Source organism: Symphalangus syndactylus, chromosome 12 (assembly GCF_028878055.3).
Source record: "Symphalangus syndactylus isolate Jambi chromosome 12, NHGRI_mSymSyn1-v2.1_pri, whole genome shotgun sequence".
NCBI lineage: Eukaryota > Metazoa > Chordata > Mammalia > Primates > Hylobatidae > Symphalangus > Symphalangus syndactylus.
The window spans coordinates 144,333,096-144,351,847 of NC_072441.2; the positions used below are offsets into that span (position 1 = coordinate 144,333,096).

Here is an 18,752-nt window from a genome sequence, read left to right on the forward strand (position 1 = left end):
TTGTATTTCCAAGAAAGTATTTATTTCACCTTCATTTTTGAAATATGTTTTCAATGGGTGTAGAATTCTAGCGTGACAGATTTTTTCTTTCAGTACTTTAAAGATGTTGTTCCACAATCTCTTAGCTCACATTGTTTATAATAAAAAAAATCTACTGTCATTCTCTGTTCCTCCGTGTAATGTTTCCTCTTCCTTCAGCGGTTTTTAAGATTTTCTCATTATCACTTGTTTTGAGCAATTTGATTGTGATGTGCCTTGGTGTATTTTTTCTTTATGTTTCTTGTGTTTGGGTTTGTTGAGTTTCATGGTTATGTGAGTTCATAGTTTTTGTCAAATTTGGAAATTTTTCAGATGTTTCTTCAATTTTTTTTCTTTTCTTCCCTTCTCTCCTTAAGGGACTCCAAATATACATACGTTAGGCTGCTTTAAATTATCCCATGACTCACTGATGCTCTTTTTATTTGTTTCTGGCTTTTTTCTTTCTGTGTTTTATTTTGGATAGCTTCTATTGCTATATCTTCAAGTTTACAAATCTGTTCTTCTGCAGTGTCGAAACTGCCATTAATCTCATGCAGTATATTTTTCACTTCAAACATTATGATTTTCATGTTTGGATGTTTGATTTGAGTATTTTTTAAATATCTTCTATTATTCTGTTTAACATGTTTAATCTTTCTTCTGGCTTTTTGAACATATGGAATTCAGTTACAATTGGTGTTTTAAAGTCTTTGCCTCCTAATTCTATCATGTGTCACTTCTGGGTCAGTTTTGATTGATTGACTGATTGACTTTTCTCTTTTTAAATTTTTGATACAGGATCTTGCTCTGTTGCCCAGGCTGGAGTATAGTGGCATGATCATGGTTCACATCAGCCTCAACCTCCCAGACTCAAGTGATCCTCCCACCTCAGCCTCCGAAGTAGCTGAAACTAGAGGCGTGCACCACCATACCCAGCTAATTTTGGTATTTTTTGCAGAGATGGGGTTTTGCCATGTTGTCCAGGCTGGTCTCAAACTCCTGAGCTCAAAAAATCTGCCCACCTTGGCCTTACAAAGTGCTGGGATTACAGGCATGAGCCACCATGCCCGGCCTTGACTTTTCTCTTCTTTTTTATTTTTATTTTTTAAATTTAATAGAGATAGCATCTCGCTATGTTGCCCAGGTTGGTCTTGAACTACTGGGCTCAAACACCTTGGTCTCCCAAAGTGCTAGGATTTATAGGCATGAGCCACCACACTTGGCCGACTTTTCTATTCTTTATACATAGGATTTTTCTGCACTTTCACTTGCCTGGTAATTTTTTATTGGATGCTAGACATTGTAAATTTTACCTTTTGGGGGGCCCTGGATAATTTTTATATTCCTATAAATATTCTTTAGCTTTGTTCTTAATGTAGTTAAGTTACTGTGACATAATTTGATCCTTTCAGTTCTTACTTTTAACATTCTTGGCAGAACTCCAGTAGCATTTAGTCAAGAGTTAAATTCCCTTATTACTGAGGCAAAACCCTTCTGAGTGCTCTACCCAATGCCTCAAGAGTTACAAGATTTTTCTACTGTGGCTGGTGGAGAGATCACTATTCCTAACTATATGTGAACTCTGAGAATGTTTTTCTCTACTCTTTTTGTGAAGTTCTTTCCCCAGGCTTGGGTCATTTCCTCACATGCACATGATCAGGACTCAGTACTATGAAGTGCTCTGCTCTCTGGGACTCTGCCCTGCAAACTCTAGCTTCCTTGGCTTCCTTGGCCTCTCAGCTCTGTCTCCTCCTCTCAGAAAGACCTCCAGGGTTAGCCTGGGTTCCCCCACCACCCCCATTCTGTGGCCTGGAAACTCTAGGCAGTAAGGCTGGAAACTGTTTAGCTCACCTTGCTTGTTTCCCAGAGATTGCTCCCTTTTTGCCTGATGTCCAATGCCTTGAGAACCATCATTTCTTATATAGTTATGCACTGCATAACGACTTTTGGTCAATGATGGACGCATATGTGACACTGGTCCCAAAAGATTACAATGGAGCTGAAAAATTCCTATCCCCTAGTGATGCCATAGCCATCTGTATTAGTCAGGGTTCTCCAGAGAGACAGAACTAACAGGATATAGGTATATATGAAAGGGAGTTTATTAGGGAGGATTGGCTCACACGATTACAAGGCAAAGTCCCACAGCAGGCTGTCTGCAAGCTGGGGAAGTGAGAAGCCAGTAGTGGCTCAGCCTGAGTCTGACAGCCTCAAAACCAAGGAAGCCAACAGTGCCACCTTCACTCAATGGCTGAAGGCCCAAGATCCCCCAGCAAGCCACTGATGCAAGACCCAGAGTCCAAAGGCCAAAGAACCTGGACTCTGATGTCCAATGGCAGGAGGAGCAGAAGAAAGCATCCAGCACAGAAAAAAGAAGGAAGCCAGAAGACTCAGCAAGCAAGGTTATCCCACGTTCTTTCACCTGCTTTGTTCTAGCCGCGCTGGCAGCCCATTGGATGGTGCCCACCCACATTGAGGCTGGGTCTTCCTCTCCCAGTCCACCAACTCAAATGTAAATCTCTGGCAACATCCTCACAGGCACACCCAGAAACAGCGCTTTGCCAGCCATCTAGGCATCCTTCAATCCAATCAAATTGACACCTAATATTAACCATCAAAATGTCATGGTGCAATAAATTACTCACATGTTTGTAGTGATGCTGGTGTAAACAGCCTACTGCACTGCCAGTCATATAAAAGTCTAGCACATACAATTATGTACAGTACATAATACTTGATAATTATAATAAACAGCTGTTACTGGTTTATGTCTACTATGCCATACTTTTTATCATTATTTTAAAGTGTACTCCTTCTACTTATTAAAAAAAAAAGTTAACTGCAAAACAACCTCTGACAGGTCGTTTAGGAGGTATTCCAGAAGAAGACATCGTTAGCATAGGACATGACAGCTCCGTGCATGTTATTACCCCGATAACCTCCCAGTGGGGTGACATGTGGAGGTGGAAGACAGTGATATCAATGATCGTGACCCTGTGTGGGCCTAGGCTAATGTATATGTTTGTGTCTTTTTTTTTATTTGTTTGTTTTTGAGATGGAGCCTTGCTCTGTCACCCAGGCTGGAGTGCAATGGAGCGATCTTGGCTCACTGCAACCTGTCTCCCGGGTTCAAGCAATTCTCCTGTCTCAGCCTCCCAAGTAGCTGGGATTACAGATGCCCGCCACCATGCCCAGCTAATTTTTGTATTTTTAGTAGAGACAGGGTTTCACCATGTTGGCCAGGCTGTTCTCAAACTCCTGACCTCAAGCAATCCACCTGACTCGGCCTCCCAAAGTGTTGGGATTACAGGCGTGAGCCACTGCGCCCAGCCCGTGTCTTTGGTTTTAACAAAGAAGTTTAAAAAGTAAAACCTAAGAATAATAATTTAAAAAATACCAAAAGGCTTATAGAATAAGGATATGTGTTTTAAGCTAAGTGTTATTACAGAAGAGCCCAAAAGTTTTTAAAAGTTTAAAAGTTTATAAAGTAAAAAAGTTACAGAAAGCTAAGGTTAATTTATTATTGAAAAAAGAACTTTTTTTTATAAATTTAGTGTTGCCTTAGTGTACAGTGTTTATGACGTCTACAGAAGTATACATAATGTCCTACAACTTCACATTCACTCACCACCCACTCAGTGACTCACCCAGAGCAACTTCCAGTCCTGCAAGCTTCACTCGTGGTATGTGCCCTATAGAAGTAGAACATATTTTAATCTTTTATGCCATATTTTTAGTCTGCCTTTTCTATGTTCAGATATGTTTAAACACAAATACTTACCATTGTGTTACAATTGCCAACAGTATTCAATACAGTAACATTCTGTACAGGAGCCTAGGAGCAACAGGTTGTACCATGTAGCCCAGGTGTGTAGTAGGCTATGACATCTAGGTCGGTGTAAGTATCCTCTATGATGTTTCCGTAACGACAAAAAACACCTAAAGGTGCATTTCTCAGAATACATCCTCATCATTAAATAATTATCAATAATAACTGTTTTGTCCAGTTTTATTTGTTGTTCCAGGTGAAAGGGTAAATCTGGTTCTTCTTCTCCATTTTGATTGGAAGATTCTTTCCCTCTGAGCTTAATTTTTTTCTTGCTAAAGTCCACCCTTCATAAATTCTTTGAGCAAAAGTCTGAGATTAGTAAAACCTCAGTCTGTATACATCTGAAAATGTCTTTATTTTGCATTCATCCTTAAATGCTGGTTAATTGAATGTAGAATTTAATTGTTTTTCTGATCACTTTGAAGGTATTGGTCCACTGGCATCTATTGTTGCTGATGAGAAATTGACTTCAGGCAGAACATCATTCATTTGTGGATGTTTCATTTCTGCTGGCTTTTCAGGTTTTTTTCTTTATTTTTATTGTTTTTCAGTCTCTTCAATATATCTAGAAATGAAATTTTTTATTCTACTCAGAACTCACTGTGCCTTTTCATTCTAGAGGCTCATTTTTCTTCACTTGTTGAAAATCCTTCATCATTATTTCTTCAAATGGTGCTTCTTCTCCCCTATTTTCTCCTTGTAGAACTACTAATCTAATCTAAATTTTGGAACTTCTCATTTTCTCCTCTATGATTTTTATCTTTCATATTTCCCATTACTCTATAATACTGAGCACTCACTATGTGCCGAGAACTATAAACTCATTTAATCCTCACAGCAACACCATGAGGTAGGTAGTATAACATTATAGGATAGTATATCTCCATTTTATAGATGAGAAAATTGATACACAAAAAGGTTTAAAACCATACCTGAATCTCTATTGCTATTAATAGTATCAGAGATTTAATATCAGTTGTGTGGCTTCAGAGCCCATGTATTTTTTTTTTTTTTTTTTTTTTTTGAGACAGGCTCACACACTCATCACCCAGGCTGGAGTGCAGTGATGCAATCTCTTTGCAGCCACGACTTCCCAAGCTCAGGTGATCCTCCCACCTCAGCCTCCCAAGTAGCTGGAACTACAGGTATGTGCCACTATGCCCGGCTAATTTTTTGTATTTTTAGTAGAGATGAGGTTTTGCCATTTTGCCCAGGCTGGTCTCCAACTCCTGGGCTCAAGCAATCCACCCGCCTCAGCCTCCCAAATTGCTGGGATTACAGGTGTGAGCCACCATGCCCAGCCCACTGCACTAATATTCTACACTATTATAATTTCATCTCTTTGTGCTGCTTTCTGTGCTGCCTTCTGGGTAATTTCTTCAGATCAATTTGAGTGTACTAACTCTCTCTCTCCGTCTGTGTCTAATCTACTCTTCAAAACATCTATTGCATTTTTAATAGTTCATTTTTGCTGTTTCTATTTGCTTCTTTTTTCATAAGCTCTTCTTCTTGCCTTATGTCTTCGATTCCTAATTTTATCTCGTTTAAACATACTTACATTAAAGTGTCTCAGGTTGTTCTATAATCCTAATTTTTGGCACATGCACCACGAAGATCTCCCTTCAAGAAAGAACTTGCTCTTCAGCCACACGAGTGCAGTTGGCTGACTACCTCAAGCTGTTAGTACCATTAGTGCCTTCAAGATCTGCCTCCGTTTTTTAGTTAAGGCGATGCTCTTCTTCGGCAGTCCCTAAGCAATAACTTTATGAACATGGCAGGTGCACTATAATCTCGCTATTTCTGCTCAACAAGGGACTTTCTCTAACAGGGTTATTTGTTCTATAGTCCCCCTTTGTGTTAGCCAACACTTTATCACATTTGCGTCCCATCTAAGGCTCTCTCTGCCCAATCTTGATTCACCCCATTTTGTCTTTTACAGGCATTACCCCTCAATAAACCCCTTGCACTCCTAATCCCGTCTCTGCATTTACTTTCTGGAGGACCCAACTAAAACAGCATGTGAATTTTCCAGGTTATTTCATCTTCTGACTTTCTTTCCTAGCAATCCTTTTCCTCTCATACTTTGTAATGTTTTTTACCGTGAGATTATCTTCAGTGGGAGTTGTTTCCTGTAGAAGTCCTGTGTGCTCTGCATTGTGGAGGAGAACCACAGGTAGTTTCACAGGAAGATCCATTAGTTTAACCAGTTCCAAGACAAACTTCATGTCAATTTCTTAGCTAGGGTTCCCCCAAACATCACTGCCACCATCACACAGTTAATGCAAACTTGTGAACTTAATTCTCACACCCATACTAATGCAGATTGTGATTACAATTGCTTCCAGCTGACTCTTTCCTAGAGCTTTTCTACCTTTTCTAGCTCCACCTGAGCTTTTGAGTGCAGCTATATATTTTTAATGTATTTTTTATATTTTACCTAGCATTTCTATTTATTTAGCGTAAGAGATAAAAGGAACTTCTTTTCCTTCTACAGTACCCCATAGTCAATGAAAGTAAACCCTGGAACCTGTATATATATATATATGAGAGAGAGAGAGAAAGAGAGAGAGAGAGACATATATATACATATATGTATTCTATATAATACATACATATTTCTATATAATTTATATTCTTGGTCACTTGGTCATACTATCTATTTTTTAACCTTTTATTTTGAAATAATTATACATTCGTAGGAAGCTGCAGAAGACTCCCGAGTACACTTCACTCGGTTCCCTTCATTCAGGGAATGTACTCAGGAATCTGCATTTAGCAGGTAATCAGAGGACTCAGATGTAGGTGCAGGTTGTCGAGATGCTATCAGTTCCCCATGCATATCCCTTGGACCTTTCCTACCAACTGTTAGCATCCACTCTTAACCAATGACTCTCAGCATTGGTATATAAACACCCTAGTTCCCTTACCCTTCATATGCGTTATTTCTGAGGCATGTTTTGCACCATTTCCCAGAGTCTCCTTGCTAAATTAACCCGTAGTAACCCACTGTGGTAGCACTCTTACTGTCTGCCTTCCTTTGCTTTATCACTTCCCAATTCTCTACCCAAATAGTCACTTTCCAAATAAGCGAATTTAACTCCAATCTTTGTGTGGCAGTCTGTATCTGGTCTTCTAAGCTGAGACCAGAAGTGGTCTTAGATCCCAAGGATGGAATCTAGGATTGTAAAATTTGTTGGCCAATGGCAATAAGATCCCATTATTGATGGTCTTTAACATGTTGTAGAGGCCTAGGATGAATTGGGGGACAACATACAGATACAAGGGGATACAACCATTTATGAAGTCTCTCTAGAATCTGAGAGATGTGGAGGCAATGGTAGTTAAAGAACTGGTGGAGTTTGTTGGTTGTTGTTAAGTACCACTGAAGTACTAAAGGAGGAAAATGACAGGGTCAAATTGGTCAATTACCAGCCTAGGGGATGGTATGAAACCTAGAAAGCCACTATAATAGCATTTTAAAAATCCCCTAATTTCCTACAGCTGGAGGGCAGATAGGTCTGAAAATCATGTCCAGAACCTAATGATGAAAGTAGTAGAAGTGTCCCACTCCCATTTGCTACAGGATAATAGGCTTCCTCCTCTAGCCTGGAAACTGTGCAGAAGCCTCCCCTAAGGCAGATGCCTTGCAAAGATGATACTTGCCCTCTTCAAGATCTGCTTCTACATTCTCTTGCATCTTCTAGGTCAATCACTAGGGTTAAATCTCATCACTCAACCATTGAGGAAGTACTATCTCTGCTTAAAGAAACAGGATTTGGGCCAGGCACAATGGCTTATGCCTGTAATCCCAGCACTTTGGGAGGTTGAGGCGGGTGAATCACCTGAGGTCAGGAGTTCAGGACCAGCCTGGCCAATATGGTGAAACCTCATCTCTTCTAAAAATACAAAAATTAGCCGGGTGTGGTGGTGCACACCTGTAGTCCCAGCTACTTGGGAGGCTGAGACAGGAGACTCACTTGAAGCTGGGAGGCAGTGCTTGCAGTGAACCAAGATCGTGCCATTGCACTCCAGCCTGCCTGGGGGACAGAGCGAGACTCCGTCTCAAAAAAAAAAAAAACAGGATTTTTACTAAAAGAACTTCAGGACCTGCCTAATAGGTACCAATAAAAAGCTGGAAGATGTGCCTGGGAATGGATGTTGAGGCTGCTGAGTCAAGAAGGGGAATGGAACACAGGGATGGCGAAGAGAAGAGTTGCTCATATGGAGGAAGTCTCCTGAGCCTCTGCATTTACCACCCTGGCAAGAACACTTGGAGCTGGGATGGTTCTGAGGACAAGAGGATCAGCGTCCAATCAGGAGATAGAAACTACACCACTACTTTAAATAGAGATCTAATGTAATGTATTGTTAAGTAGGTATAAAATTATTAAGTAGGTAACTGCAAAGGTAAAAAGAGAATGCTAAGCTGTCACAAAGGTAGCAATGACAAAAGCAGATACCATGCCTACGGCTGGTGAAACAAAATAAGAAGTGGAATTATCAAAATTTAGAAGCTTACAAGAGAAGTTCCAAGAAACCAAAACGCGGATCTCTGAGGAGGAACACCAAAGTGTTGGAAACTGGTGCTAGGAAGTGTTGGGAAACTCAAACTGGATTCAGCTGCTGCTAAGGAAAGATGCTGCTGATGCCAGGGTGAAGAAGCGTTGCTAGGGTGATGCTCACAGGAACAGGAAGCTGACAGGAAGTCAATAGGAAGAAGCAAGTCCCTCCTTCCTGCAGCTGCGGCATCAATTCCGTCCTGCCCTCCTCACTGGCAGGCATAACAGGCAGCAACTGGCAATGCTGGAGTGTGAATTCCTGAACCCCAGCCCCAGCACTACACAAGTTGATACAGAAGGGTAGTTGTGGTGCTAAGAGGCGACAGCTTAACAACTGACAAGAGTTACAATAAACAAGGTAGAAATGCATGAAATGACGTAACTGGAGAAATCAGTCAAAAGTTCAGAGGAGAAATGTATTGCCTAAAACCGAAAGACCACCAGCTTAGTAGCTTAGTATGTTTCCAGTACACCTTCACTGGAGCAATAAAGAATGAGCTCCTGAAGGGGCACTGGCTGTCCCTTCTATGTTATGTTGTAGCTACTAGGGAACTGGAGTTCCTACTGTTTGTTAACGGTGACAATAGGATTCCAGAACAGCAGAGGCCAGGTAGCAGCACTTAACCATCAGACACATAGTGTATGGAATTACCATAGTGGGCAGCAAAGTCAGAAAGTCAACCAAGGGGCCCTTACCCACAGAGATCTGTGGAATTGCTAATCTACCCTGAAGTTCCTAAGGGCGAGATCAGTGGGTGACTAACAAGGGTATTGCTGCCCAATATAATAAAAACAAGAGCATGTAATGTGAAGACTGAGGTGAGCCATCACAGTGGAAAATCACTATCCCTCGCCCATTTTTCATGCTTAAGCTAGTCCTCAGACGCAGTACCACAGTAACTGTACACAGGAGAACAAAAATATCCAGATATTTCTATAGTTGGGGAATTCAGGGTCCGGACTGACACTGATTCCAGGGGATCCAAATTGCCACTATAGCCCTCCTGTTGAAGTAAGGAGATATGGAGGCAAGATGATAAATGGAGTCTTTGCCAAAGCCCATTTTACAGTGAGTCCAGTGGGTCTTCGCACCCCCCTGTGACCATTTTCCCCATCCCTGAATACTTAATTGGGATTAATAAACTCAGCAGGCAGTAGAAACCTCACATCAGTTTCTTAATCTGTAAAGAAACTGGTGAGGGTCACCCAGTGCAGAGGTGACAACAGTATATACATATAGAATATTTGTTCTATAGTCCCCCTTTGTGTTAGCCAAGACTTTATCACAACTAAGCAGTGGGGTCTGGAGCTTGTCCCTCCTCTTATCTGTTATCCTTTCTACCTCTTCCTCCTCCTTCTTCTCCTCTCTTCTTGTAACAAATCGTGACTTTCCACCACCCAAAGAAGCAGTGACAGAATGTGAAACTTAATGTGAATGCAAGTTTATCTGAGCAGGTGCAAGGGTGAACTGTGACACATACTGTCAATGCCCTGCCATTGTCCCTCAAACCTGCCAATGTATTCACAAGACTTCCGACCACCAGCATCCGCATGGTAGCTAAGGGATCATTTTCCCAGAACTACAGAGAGCTGACTGTACGCATCACAGTTCACAAGGGCCAAGGAATTAAACACCACCAAGGAGCAGCCTCAACACTCAAACACGGTGTATAAATACCCCAGCTCCCTCACCCTTTGGGTGGGATGCTTCTGAGGAATCGATCATTCTGAGGTTTTCTACCATTTCCCAGAGTTTCCCTGCAGGATAAATCTTCAGTTCCCCTTTGTGATAATAGTGCACCCTTATGGGGCTGCCTTCCCTTCCCTGTATCACCTTCCCACTTCCCTATTAGTGTTACTTGTGCTCCCCAAATAAACTATTTTCACTTTAGTCCTTATCTTAAGCTCAGTTCTTGGAAGAACCCATGCTAAGACACATGTGGCTCAAGGACTATGCATTGAGAAGCACTGATCTAGAGAGTGAACTCATTTCTATTTTTTTAAAATGTCTCTCTTTCTCCCTCTCTCTCCTGACTCCCCTTCTCCTTCCTCCTACACCCGAGTGTGTGTGTGCACACATGTGCACACATATATAGAATATGTGAAAAAGATCTGAGGATATGATCCAAGTATTAACAATAGTTCTTTCTGAATGGTGGCTTCTTAGTTTTCCTCTCTTTTGTTTTCCTACAGCAGCAACTATGTCTCCAAAAGTATTTTTAATTGGCAATTAGGAGATGATGAGTGGAGTGGTCAGGAGCACAGCCAGGCTGCAGTGGGCTGATGCTGGCCCAAGAGGATGCACAGGCCACAGGGGGCTGATGCTAGCACAAGAGGATGTGCAGGCTGCAGTGGGCTGGTCCTGGCCCAGGAGGATGTGCAGGCTGCAGTGGGCCGGTGCTGGTCTGGGAGGATGTGCAGGCTGCAGTGGGCTGGTCCTGGCCCAGGAGGATGTGCAGGCTGCAGTGGGCTGGTCCTGGCCCAGGAGGATGTGCAGGCTGCAGTGGGCTGGTCCTGGCCCAGGAGGATGTGCAGGCTGCAATGGGCTGATGGTGGTGCAGGAGGATGTACAGACAATTCTCTCAAGGTGCTGGGCTAGAGACAGGCAAGAAATGAGGTGGTAGCTCAAGGTGGGGCAACTGTAAAGAGTATCATTTTAAGAGGAACTTGAGCCTGTTTCTAGGCTGAGGAAAAGCAGCCGATGACAAGGAAGAAGACAAAAATACAGAGGCAAAAGTGGACTCATTGAAGGAGTCAGGTCCCAGAAGAGGCCTGAGGGGATTCGAGGGGCCTTAGGGGAGGAATCCGTTCTCAACAGAAGGTGAGCTTCATCCTTTGGGACCAGGGAAAGGGGGTGAAGATGAATAACATTAGAAATGCATTTATTTCAGTCACTTTTTTGTTCAACTCTCTCCTTCGTTTCACAGAGGACTTGAGGTGTTTCTATAGATAAGTTGATAGGGTGGAGGGACTGGAAGTTGAGACATCCCCACGGAGGGGGCTCCACTTCCTCCATGGAGCAGGAGGCAAGGTCCCCCACTGAGAGGAAGCAGGGGTGTCTCTGTGGGGTTACAGGAGCCAGGCAAAGGTTTGGAATAGGGAGGAGGCACTGAGCAACAGAGCCCAGCTTGTCCATTTATAAAGCCAGGCTGCACAATGTAGAGTCATCTCCAGCTGCTTGGGCCTCAGGCAAGAATCACAGGAGGAGCCCAGGCCGATTACTTGTTCTGGTTTTAGATAAGTCGCTTCCCCACTACGAGCCACAGTTTCCTCATCTGCCAATGGGGAGAAACAAGTCAAATCTGGAGATTTGATCCTATTGCGAGGATCAAATCAAATAATACACATGAAGCACCTAGCACAGTGCCTGGCACTCGGAAGTTGTTCAATGTTCCTTCTTTTGCTCCTCTGCCTTCAAGTGGGCTTGAGCAAATGTAACCTGGATAGGAAGGGATGTGGATGTTGTATCTTGTATTGGTGGATGCTGTTACATGCAACAATTTTAAATACAGCCGACTCTCATTACTCTCTGTAGCCCTTAAAGGAGCTACAGCATCAGGCTTCTGTGAGTCTCTGGCCACATTTTCAGCAACCAGTCAATATACAACTTTGTTTTATTTATTTATTTAGAGATAGAGTTTCACGTCAATATACAGCTTTGTTTTATTTATTTATTTAGAGATAGAGTTTTACTCTATCACCCAGGCTGCAGTGCAGTGGTGCAATCTCAGCTCACTGCAACCTCCGCCTCCTGGGTTCAGGTGATTCTCATGCCTCAACCTCCCAAGTAGCTGGAATTACAGGCACCCGCCACCACGCCCAGCTAATTTTTGTTTTTTAGTAGAGATGGGGTTTCACCATGTTGGCCAGGCTGGTCTCAAACTCCTGACCTCAGGTGATCCTCCTGCCTCAGCTTCCCAAAGTGCTGGGATTACAGGAGTGAGCCACCGGGCCCAGCCACAACTTTGTTTTATGTGTGTTTCTGCTTAAAGACACCTTACATAATATATAAATTGTTGATTCATTAGCATTGAACTCACAGCCAACACTACTGTAACTCGTGTCTGAACAAAGCTTATCAAGCACACGTATTTTACCCCTAAGGCACATCACAGCCTTCTTGTGCTTGAGAACACCAGAGAGCACTTCAGCACAATGCTTGGGGCCATTTTAAATAGCAAAATCACCAACAAAAAGCACGAAAAATGAGAACAATTCACACCAAATAAGTCACAAAAAGAATATTTGTTTACACTACAACAGCTGAGACAAGAAGGCAGGGTGTCCCTTTGTTCAACTTCAGCTGTGAACATATGTGTGGGTAAGTCAAGATTTTCACCTCTGCACATAAGTATGTCCACAAATAATAACAATTGTGCCTCAAGTATTGATTTGAGGATTACAAATAAATTTTAGAAGTAGGTGATTTTGCAAATGTGGAATCCATAAACAATGAGGATCAATTTTATCTTTATTTTTTCTGATTATAAAAATATGTAAAATAAACAGAGCTATCTAATGTAAAAGTTAAAGTCCCCCCATAATCCCAGCCCACAGATGAACACAATTAGAATGTAGTTCTATAGAATTTTTGTTATGCAAATAATGCCTGTGATTTTGTCTAAGTCTGTGAGTGTCTATGTGTCTATGTGTATTTGGGTCTTTCTTTTCTTTTTCTCACTCAACAATAACTCTTGGATAGCTTTCCAGAAAAAAAAAATTCCTGATGTTAATTTTTGGAGTATGAATGGAAGCAGATGGCATACACTGCAGTCGGGATCTCTAAGTCTTAGTTCAGACCACTCAACCACATCAGATGTGGAGAGAGCAATGACTTGCCAGATGTAAAGATAATCAACAGTTTTAGTGTTCTGCATCTTAATGGAGATGGAAAAAGGTCAAGAGAAGAACTGCTCAGAGGATAAAAGTACTGAACACTGGAAAGTAAAGTGAAAGATAAGAGACTGGGTCGGGCGCAGTGGCTCACACCTATAATCCCAGCACTCTGGGAGGCCAAGGTGGGCAGATCACTTGAGGTCAGGAGTTTGAGACCAGCCTGGCCAACACAGTGAAACCCCCTCTCTACTAAAAATACAAAAATTAGCTGGGCGTGGTGGCAGGCACCTGTAATCTCAGCTACTTGGGAGGCTGAAGCACGAGAATTGCTTGAGGCTGGGAGGTGGAGGTTGCAGTGAGCCAAGATTGTACCACTTCACTCCAGCCTGGGCAACAGAGCAAGACTCCATCTAAAAAGTAAAAAAAAAAAAAAAAAAAAAAAAAGAGACTGTGACTTTCAGCCAGAGAAAACCACATTCTGTGTCCTTTGGAGGAGATTAGACCTACATATTAAGACTATCTGCTGAAAGGATTTAGACAATAGAGTAAAATAGTACCAGAGTCTCTTCTAAAAACAGCTGCAAAATTGGCTGGGCGCAGTGGCTCATGCCTGTAATCTCAGCACTTTGGGAGGCAGAGGCAGTTGGATGACCTGAGGTCAGGAGTTTGAGACCAGCCTGACCAATATGGTGAAACCCTGTCTCTACTAAAAATACAGAAATTAGCCAGGCATGGTGGTGTGTGCCTGTAGTCCCAGCTACTAGGGAGGCTGAGACAGGAGAATCACTTGGACCTGGGAGGCAGAGGTTGCAGTGAGCCAAGATCACGCCACTGTGCTCCAGCCAGGGTGACAGAGTGAGACTCTATCTCAAATAAATAAATAATAAAAACAGCTACAAAATAGTATGGAGAAAGCTGGGCTGCTGCAACAAAAGACCCAAAATACAACGGCTCTTAGAAAACAAGTTTACTTCTCACTCTCTAGTCCATGTCAGGGTGGCTGTACTTCAAGCAGTCATTCAGGAACCCAGGATCCTCCCATATCTTTGCTCCATCAGCCCCCTTTTGAAGCATTATTGAAGCTGTGTCCCTGGCACATCTGTGTCCCCGGCACATCTGTGTCCCCACTCAAGAGAAGAGAAAATGGAGCATGGAAGGGCAAAAGCCTCATGCCTTAAGGTCTATTTCTAGTAATGTTCTATTAGAGAGATCTTAGTCACCAAGTCTCACTCGGCTGCAAGAACAGCTGGGATGTATGATCTCTAGTGGACCAGCCATTCCTTTGACTGCTACCCTATTACATAGAAGAACAGGAGGATGAAGTATAGTGGACAGCTAGCAATTTCCATCACATCTCCTTTATTTGAGCCTTGGTATCTTCCTCTATAAAACGGGGATAATAATATAAACTAGTTAAGGCTGCTTTGGGACTCAAATCCAATAATATATGTGAGAACGCTTAGCAAGCCCTACTGTGCCTGATAAGAATTTCTCATTGATTTTGCCCTCTAGACTGCCAGCTCCTTGGGAGCAAGGAGCATAGTTTATTCCACCTCCTCACAAAGACCTGCTTGGAGTCAGCATCAGTAAATACATGTCGAATAATGAAGTCACTGTTTCATCCATCATCAAGCCTTTTTTTTTTTCATTTCATTTCAAATGCTTCAATAATTTAGACTCTGCCCTGTTCACCTTCCCCACCCCCTCATTAGTGGTGCACGTCAGTATTATCAGTTGGGATTCTCTGGGTTGCAAAGTGACAATGCACTACTATTAAACTGGCTTATGCAATAAGATGGACCATCTCACATATCCTGAAGTCCAGACTCTGCATCAGAATAAAAGCTTCTCTTCCCTAGCACTCTCTTGGCCTTGCCCTCCCTTCTGTATTTGCTGCATCCTCAGACTGGGAGCAAGATGGCTGCTGCAATTCCAAGCATTGCCACCAAACATATCCCAGCAAAGGGGGCAGACTGTTTTGAAAAGTAAAGAGACCATTTCCTGAATTCGCCTGTCTGCCATAGGCTTCCCCTTTAGTTTTTCAGGCTGGACCTGCCCAAACCATCACGGGCAAGAGGAATGAGACCACCATAACGGACTTGGACCAAACAAGACTCACTCCTGGAAATGGGCTGGGGTCAGCCTTCCTTGGGTCACTTGGGGAAGGGGGCCACCTGAACAAAATCAGGGCTCTGCCCATAAGAAAAAGTCAAGAAATTGCTGTTGCATGAGCAACGAACTATTTTTCTGGCAATGATGGAGATTCTGGGCCAGATGAGGGTGTGATAGAGAAAGTGTTAACAATAGAGAACTAAACTGAGAGCTTTTTCATAAACTGTACCTCAATGAAGTTTAACACCAATGAATATATTTCTGGAGGAGGCAGAAACTGGTAGCCACCCTCTATGGCTCATTTCCCACACCCCCGTATCCAACCATCACCAAATGTCACCGTGTCTGTACTTGCAATACCCTAGTCTTCTCTCCTTACCCACTGCTGGGGCCCCAGTTTGGGTCTCGCCTCCTGCAGGCACTATGACAAGAGCACCTTAGAGGTGCCCAGTCTTTCCTTCCTCCTGCAACCCATGGCGTTGATGCGGTTATTCAGCTACACACCTTTACTGTGTGCTGAGTGCTCTGCATGCGCAGACACATTGGAAAAGTTCCCTGTCTTCTTCACCTTGCAGATGATAAAATGATTATCTCCGAGACTTCCTGAAACCCAATCGGACCAGGTCATTCCCTTGCCTGAAAGCCCCATGCCTTCAAGAAATTCTTTACCATGACCCACAATGCCCTCCAGCCCACCCAGGCTCCTTCTCCACCCCACCCCCAACAGTACAGAATTACTAGCACTTCCTTCACTGCGCCCTCCCCTTTCACGCCTCTGTGCTTTTGGACAGGCTGTCTCCTCTGCCTAGAAATCCCTTATCCCCTCTCCATCTGGCACACAAGACAAGTTCTCCCATTACTTTTTCTCCCTCTCTCCTGCTCCACCCCTCACCCCCTTAAACACACACACACACACACACACACACACACACACAAATACAACACTCCAGAACTGTTTGCCAATGGAGGCAGCCTCCCGGGCCAGATGTTAGCCAGGGCTTTCCAAACTTCTCCCCAAGCACTCCTTAAGAAAGTGAAGAGGAAATGGGACCCCAGGGCTTAGGAGTGTGAGGGCCTTGAACTTGCTCTAAGCAAGCAGGGCATTTCAAGAGTTTTATCTTTATATTTTATGCAGAAGTTGTATTCCAAACATACTCTTGTTCGTTTTAATACAAAATATGATTTTTTCTACATCTTCAAATCGATGATCCAGAAGGATGCTCCTTGCTTCTCTGTTGTGCTCTCAAATTAGCAGCTCCGCCTCGCCGCGGGGACCCTAAGCGAGACCTGGATGCAGTTCCAAGTACACACCCCGAAGGAACAGCTGGGCTTCGCTTCCCCGGGAGCTGGAGGATGGTGGGGGCGGGGCGGGGCGGGGGGGGGTCAACCGGCTGGTGGCCCCGCCCCTCCCCCGCCCGCTGCGGGGGCGGAGTTGCTTGGGTCCCGCCCACGGGGGCGGGGAGGCAGCCGCGGCCACCGGCAGCTCCGATTCGGCTGGTTCCGGGTTGAGAGGCTGCGCTGGACCGAAGCGGTGGCTGATAAGCCCGCAGGGGTAAGGGGTCGCGCTGGGCCAGGGTTTGGGGCCAGGATCCGGCAGCTGAGCGGGCCGGCACCCCTCCTCTTCTGTGCCGGTCACAGCCAATGTACGGCTCGGCCTGGCTGCCCCCTCCCTCAGGATTCCCCATCCCCAGCTTCTCGCCCTCCCCGCACCGCCCCCACTCCGGGATTTCGACCCCCTCAAGGGCTCCACCCCGCTCCGGGATCCCCTTCTCCCAGCTCCTATCCCTTAGGACTGCCCCGCCCCCTAGAACCTCCCCGCCAGGATCTCGGTCCCTCAGCCGCTCACAGCCTCCTCCCAGCGCCCATCGCCTTGAGCTTCCCACTACCTCTAGACCGCCCTCCCGGGCTGGCGTCCCAGGGAGTCTCAGCCGCGCACCCCTTCCTCGCGTTACCCTCCTTCCGGACACCACCCCCTCCCTTCTCCGGTAGCTCCTACCCCTGCCTGTGCGGGCCTCGTCCCCGCGCCCAGCCCTCGGTGCTGCCTCCGACAGCGCCGCGCTCTCTCAGCCGCCCCCCTGCCCCTCGGGCCCCCCTCTCTGCTGCCCCCGGCGCCATGGCGTGCAGCCTCAAGGACGAGCTGCTGTGCTCCATCTGCCTGAGCATCTACCAGGACCCGGTGAGCCTGGGTTGCGAGCACTACTTCTGCCGCCGCTGCATCACCGAGCACTGGGTGCGGCAGGAGGCGCAGGGCGCCCGCGACTGCCCGGAGTGCCGGCGCACGTTCGCCGAGCCCGCGCTGGCGCCCAGCCTCAAGCTGGCCAACATCGTGGAGCGCTACAGCGCCTTCCCGCTGGACGCCATCCTCAACGCGCGCCGCGCCGCGCGACCCTGCCAGGCGCACGACAAGGTCAAGCTCTTCTGCCTCACGGACCGCGCGCTGCTCTGCTTCTTCTGCGACGAGCCTGCGCTGCACGAGCAGCATCAGGTCACTGGCATCGACGACGCCTTCGAGGAGCTGCAGGTGCGCTGCCGGGCCGGCCTGGGGCAGGGGCGGGGCCGGGCTGGAGGTGGGGCCGGGCCGGGGGTGGGGTCAGGGCTGGACCGCGGGCCGGACCCAGTCAGAATGGTCCCGGGGCGGGGCCGCCGGCAGGGTCAGGGCCCTATCAGGAGTAACGCGGGGCAGGGAAGGGCGGGGCCGCCGCGGGGCGGGGCCTTGGGGGCGGGACCTTGGGCAGTCCGGACCCGGAGGGATCTCAGACAGACCTGGAGTACGGGCTGGTCCGCGGTTAGGGAGAAGTCGGGGATGCGGTTGGGACGGCGGAAACAAGTGAGATCAGAACTGGACCAGATACTGGGCTGGGGCAGGGTTGTGGACGAAGCGGAATCAGAGTTGGGCAAAGGCAGGGCCACTGTCAGACTGAGGGCGAGGCCGCCAGGATGGGTCTGTATTAAACCGGGTAGCTGAGCTCTGGCAGGCTGTGGGTTCTGTGGGGGCGGAGACTGGATCAGATGTGCATCAGGACTAAGGGGAGTACGGGGGCCGAATGTGCTGGACAGGTAAGGGTGAAACCTAATAGAGGGGTATAAGTTAGGGTGCCAAACTGCTGAGAGGGCAGGTTTGAGTGCCGAGGGTTAGGCCAAGGTGTATGAGGGGTTAAGACTGAGATCAGGTCCAGATATTCTACAACAAGTTTAGGTTTAAGCCAGAGTAGAGGCCAGGTTGAGTGGGGCCAGGACTTAAAGGTAAAGATTTGGAGAATAAGGCCCAGATGTAAGGTGATTCAAGAAGGGAGGGGCTAGACCTCTAGGAGTCTCTAGGGGTTTTTGATGACTTCTTCGGCTCTGTCCCCCACATCAGGACTTTTGAAGACTAAGTGAAACGGTACATGCAGAGTGAC

The 18,752-nt window shown here is 45.7% G+C and overlaps 2 protein-coding genes across 2 annotated transcripts in view; one reads left to right on the forward strand and one right to left on the reverse strand.

Annotated features, from left to right (window-relative positions):
• ZNF362 (zinc finger protein 362) overlaps positions 1-18,752 on the reverse strand; it is a 175,750-nt gene that overhangs the window by 102,428 nt on the left and 54,570 nt on the right. The window lies entirely within an intron of this gene.
• Positions 16,740-18,752, forward strand: part of TRIM62 (tripartite motif containing 62) — a 36,556-nt gene continuing 34,543 nt past the window's right edge. The window contains exon 1 of the mRNA XM_055254915.2: positions 16,740-17,875. Within this exon, the coding sequence (XP_055110890.1) occupies positions 17,468-17,875 (408 nt within the window). The 5' untranslated portion in view covers positions 16,740-17,467. The remainder of the gene's footprint in view (positions 17,876-18,752) is intronic.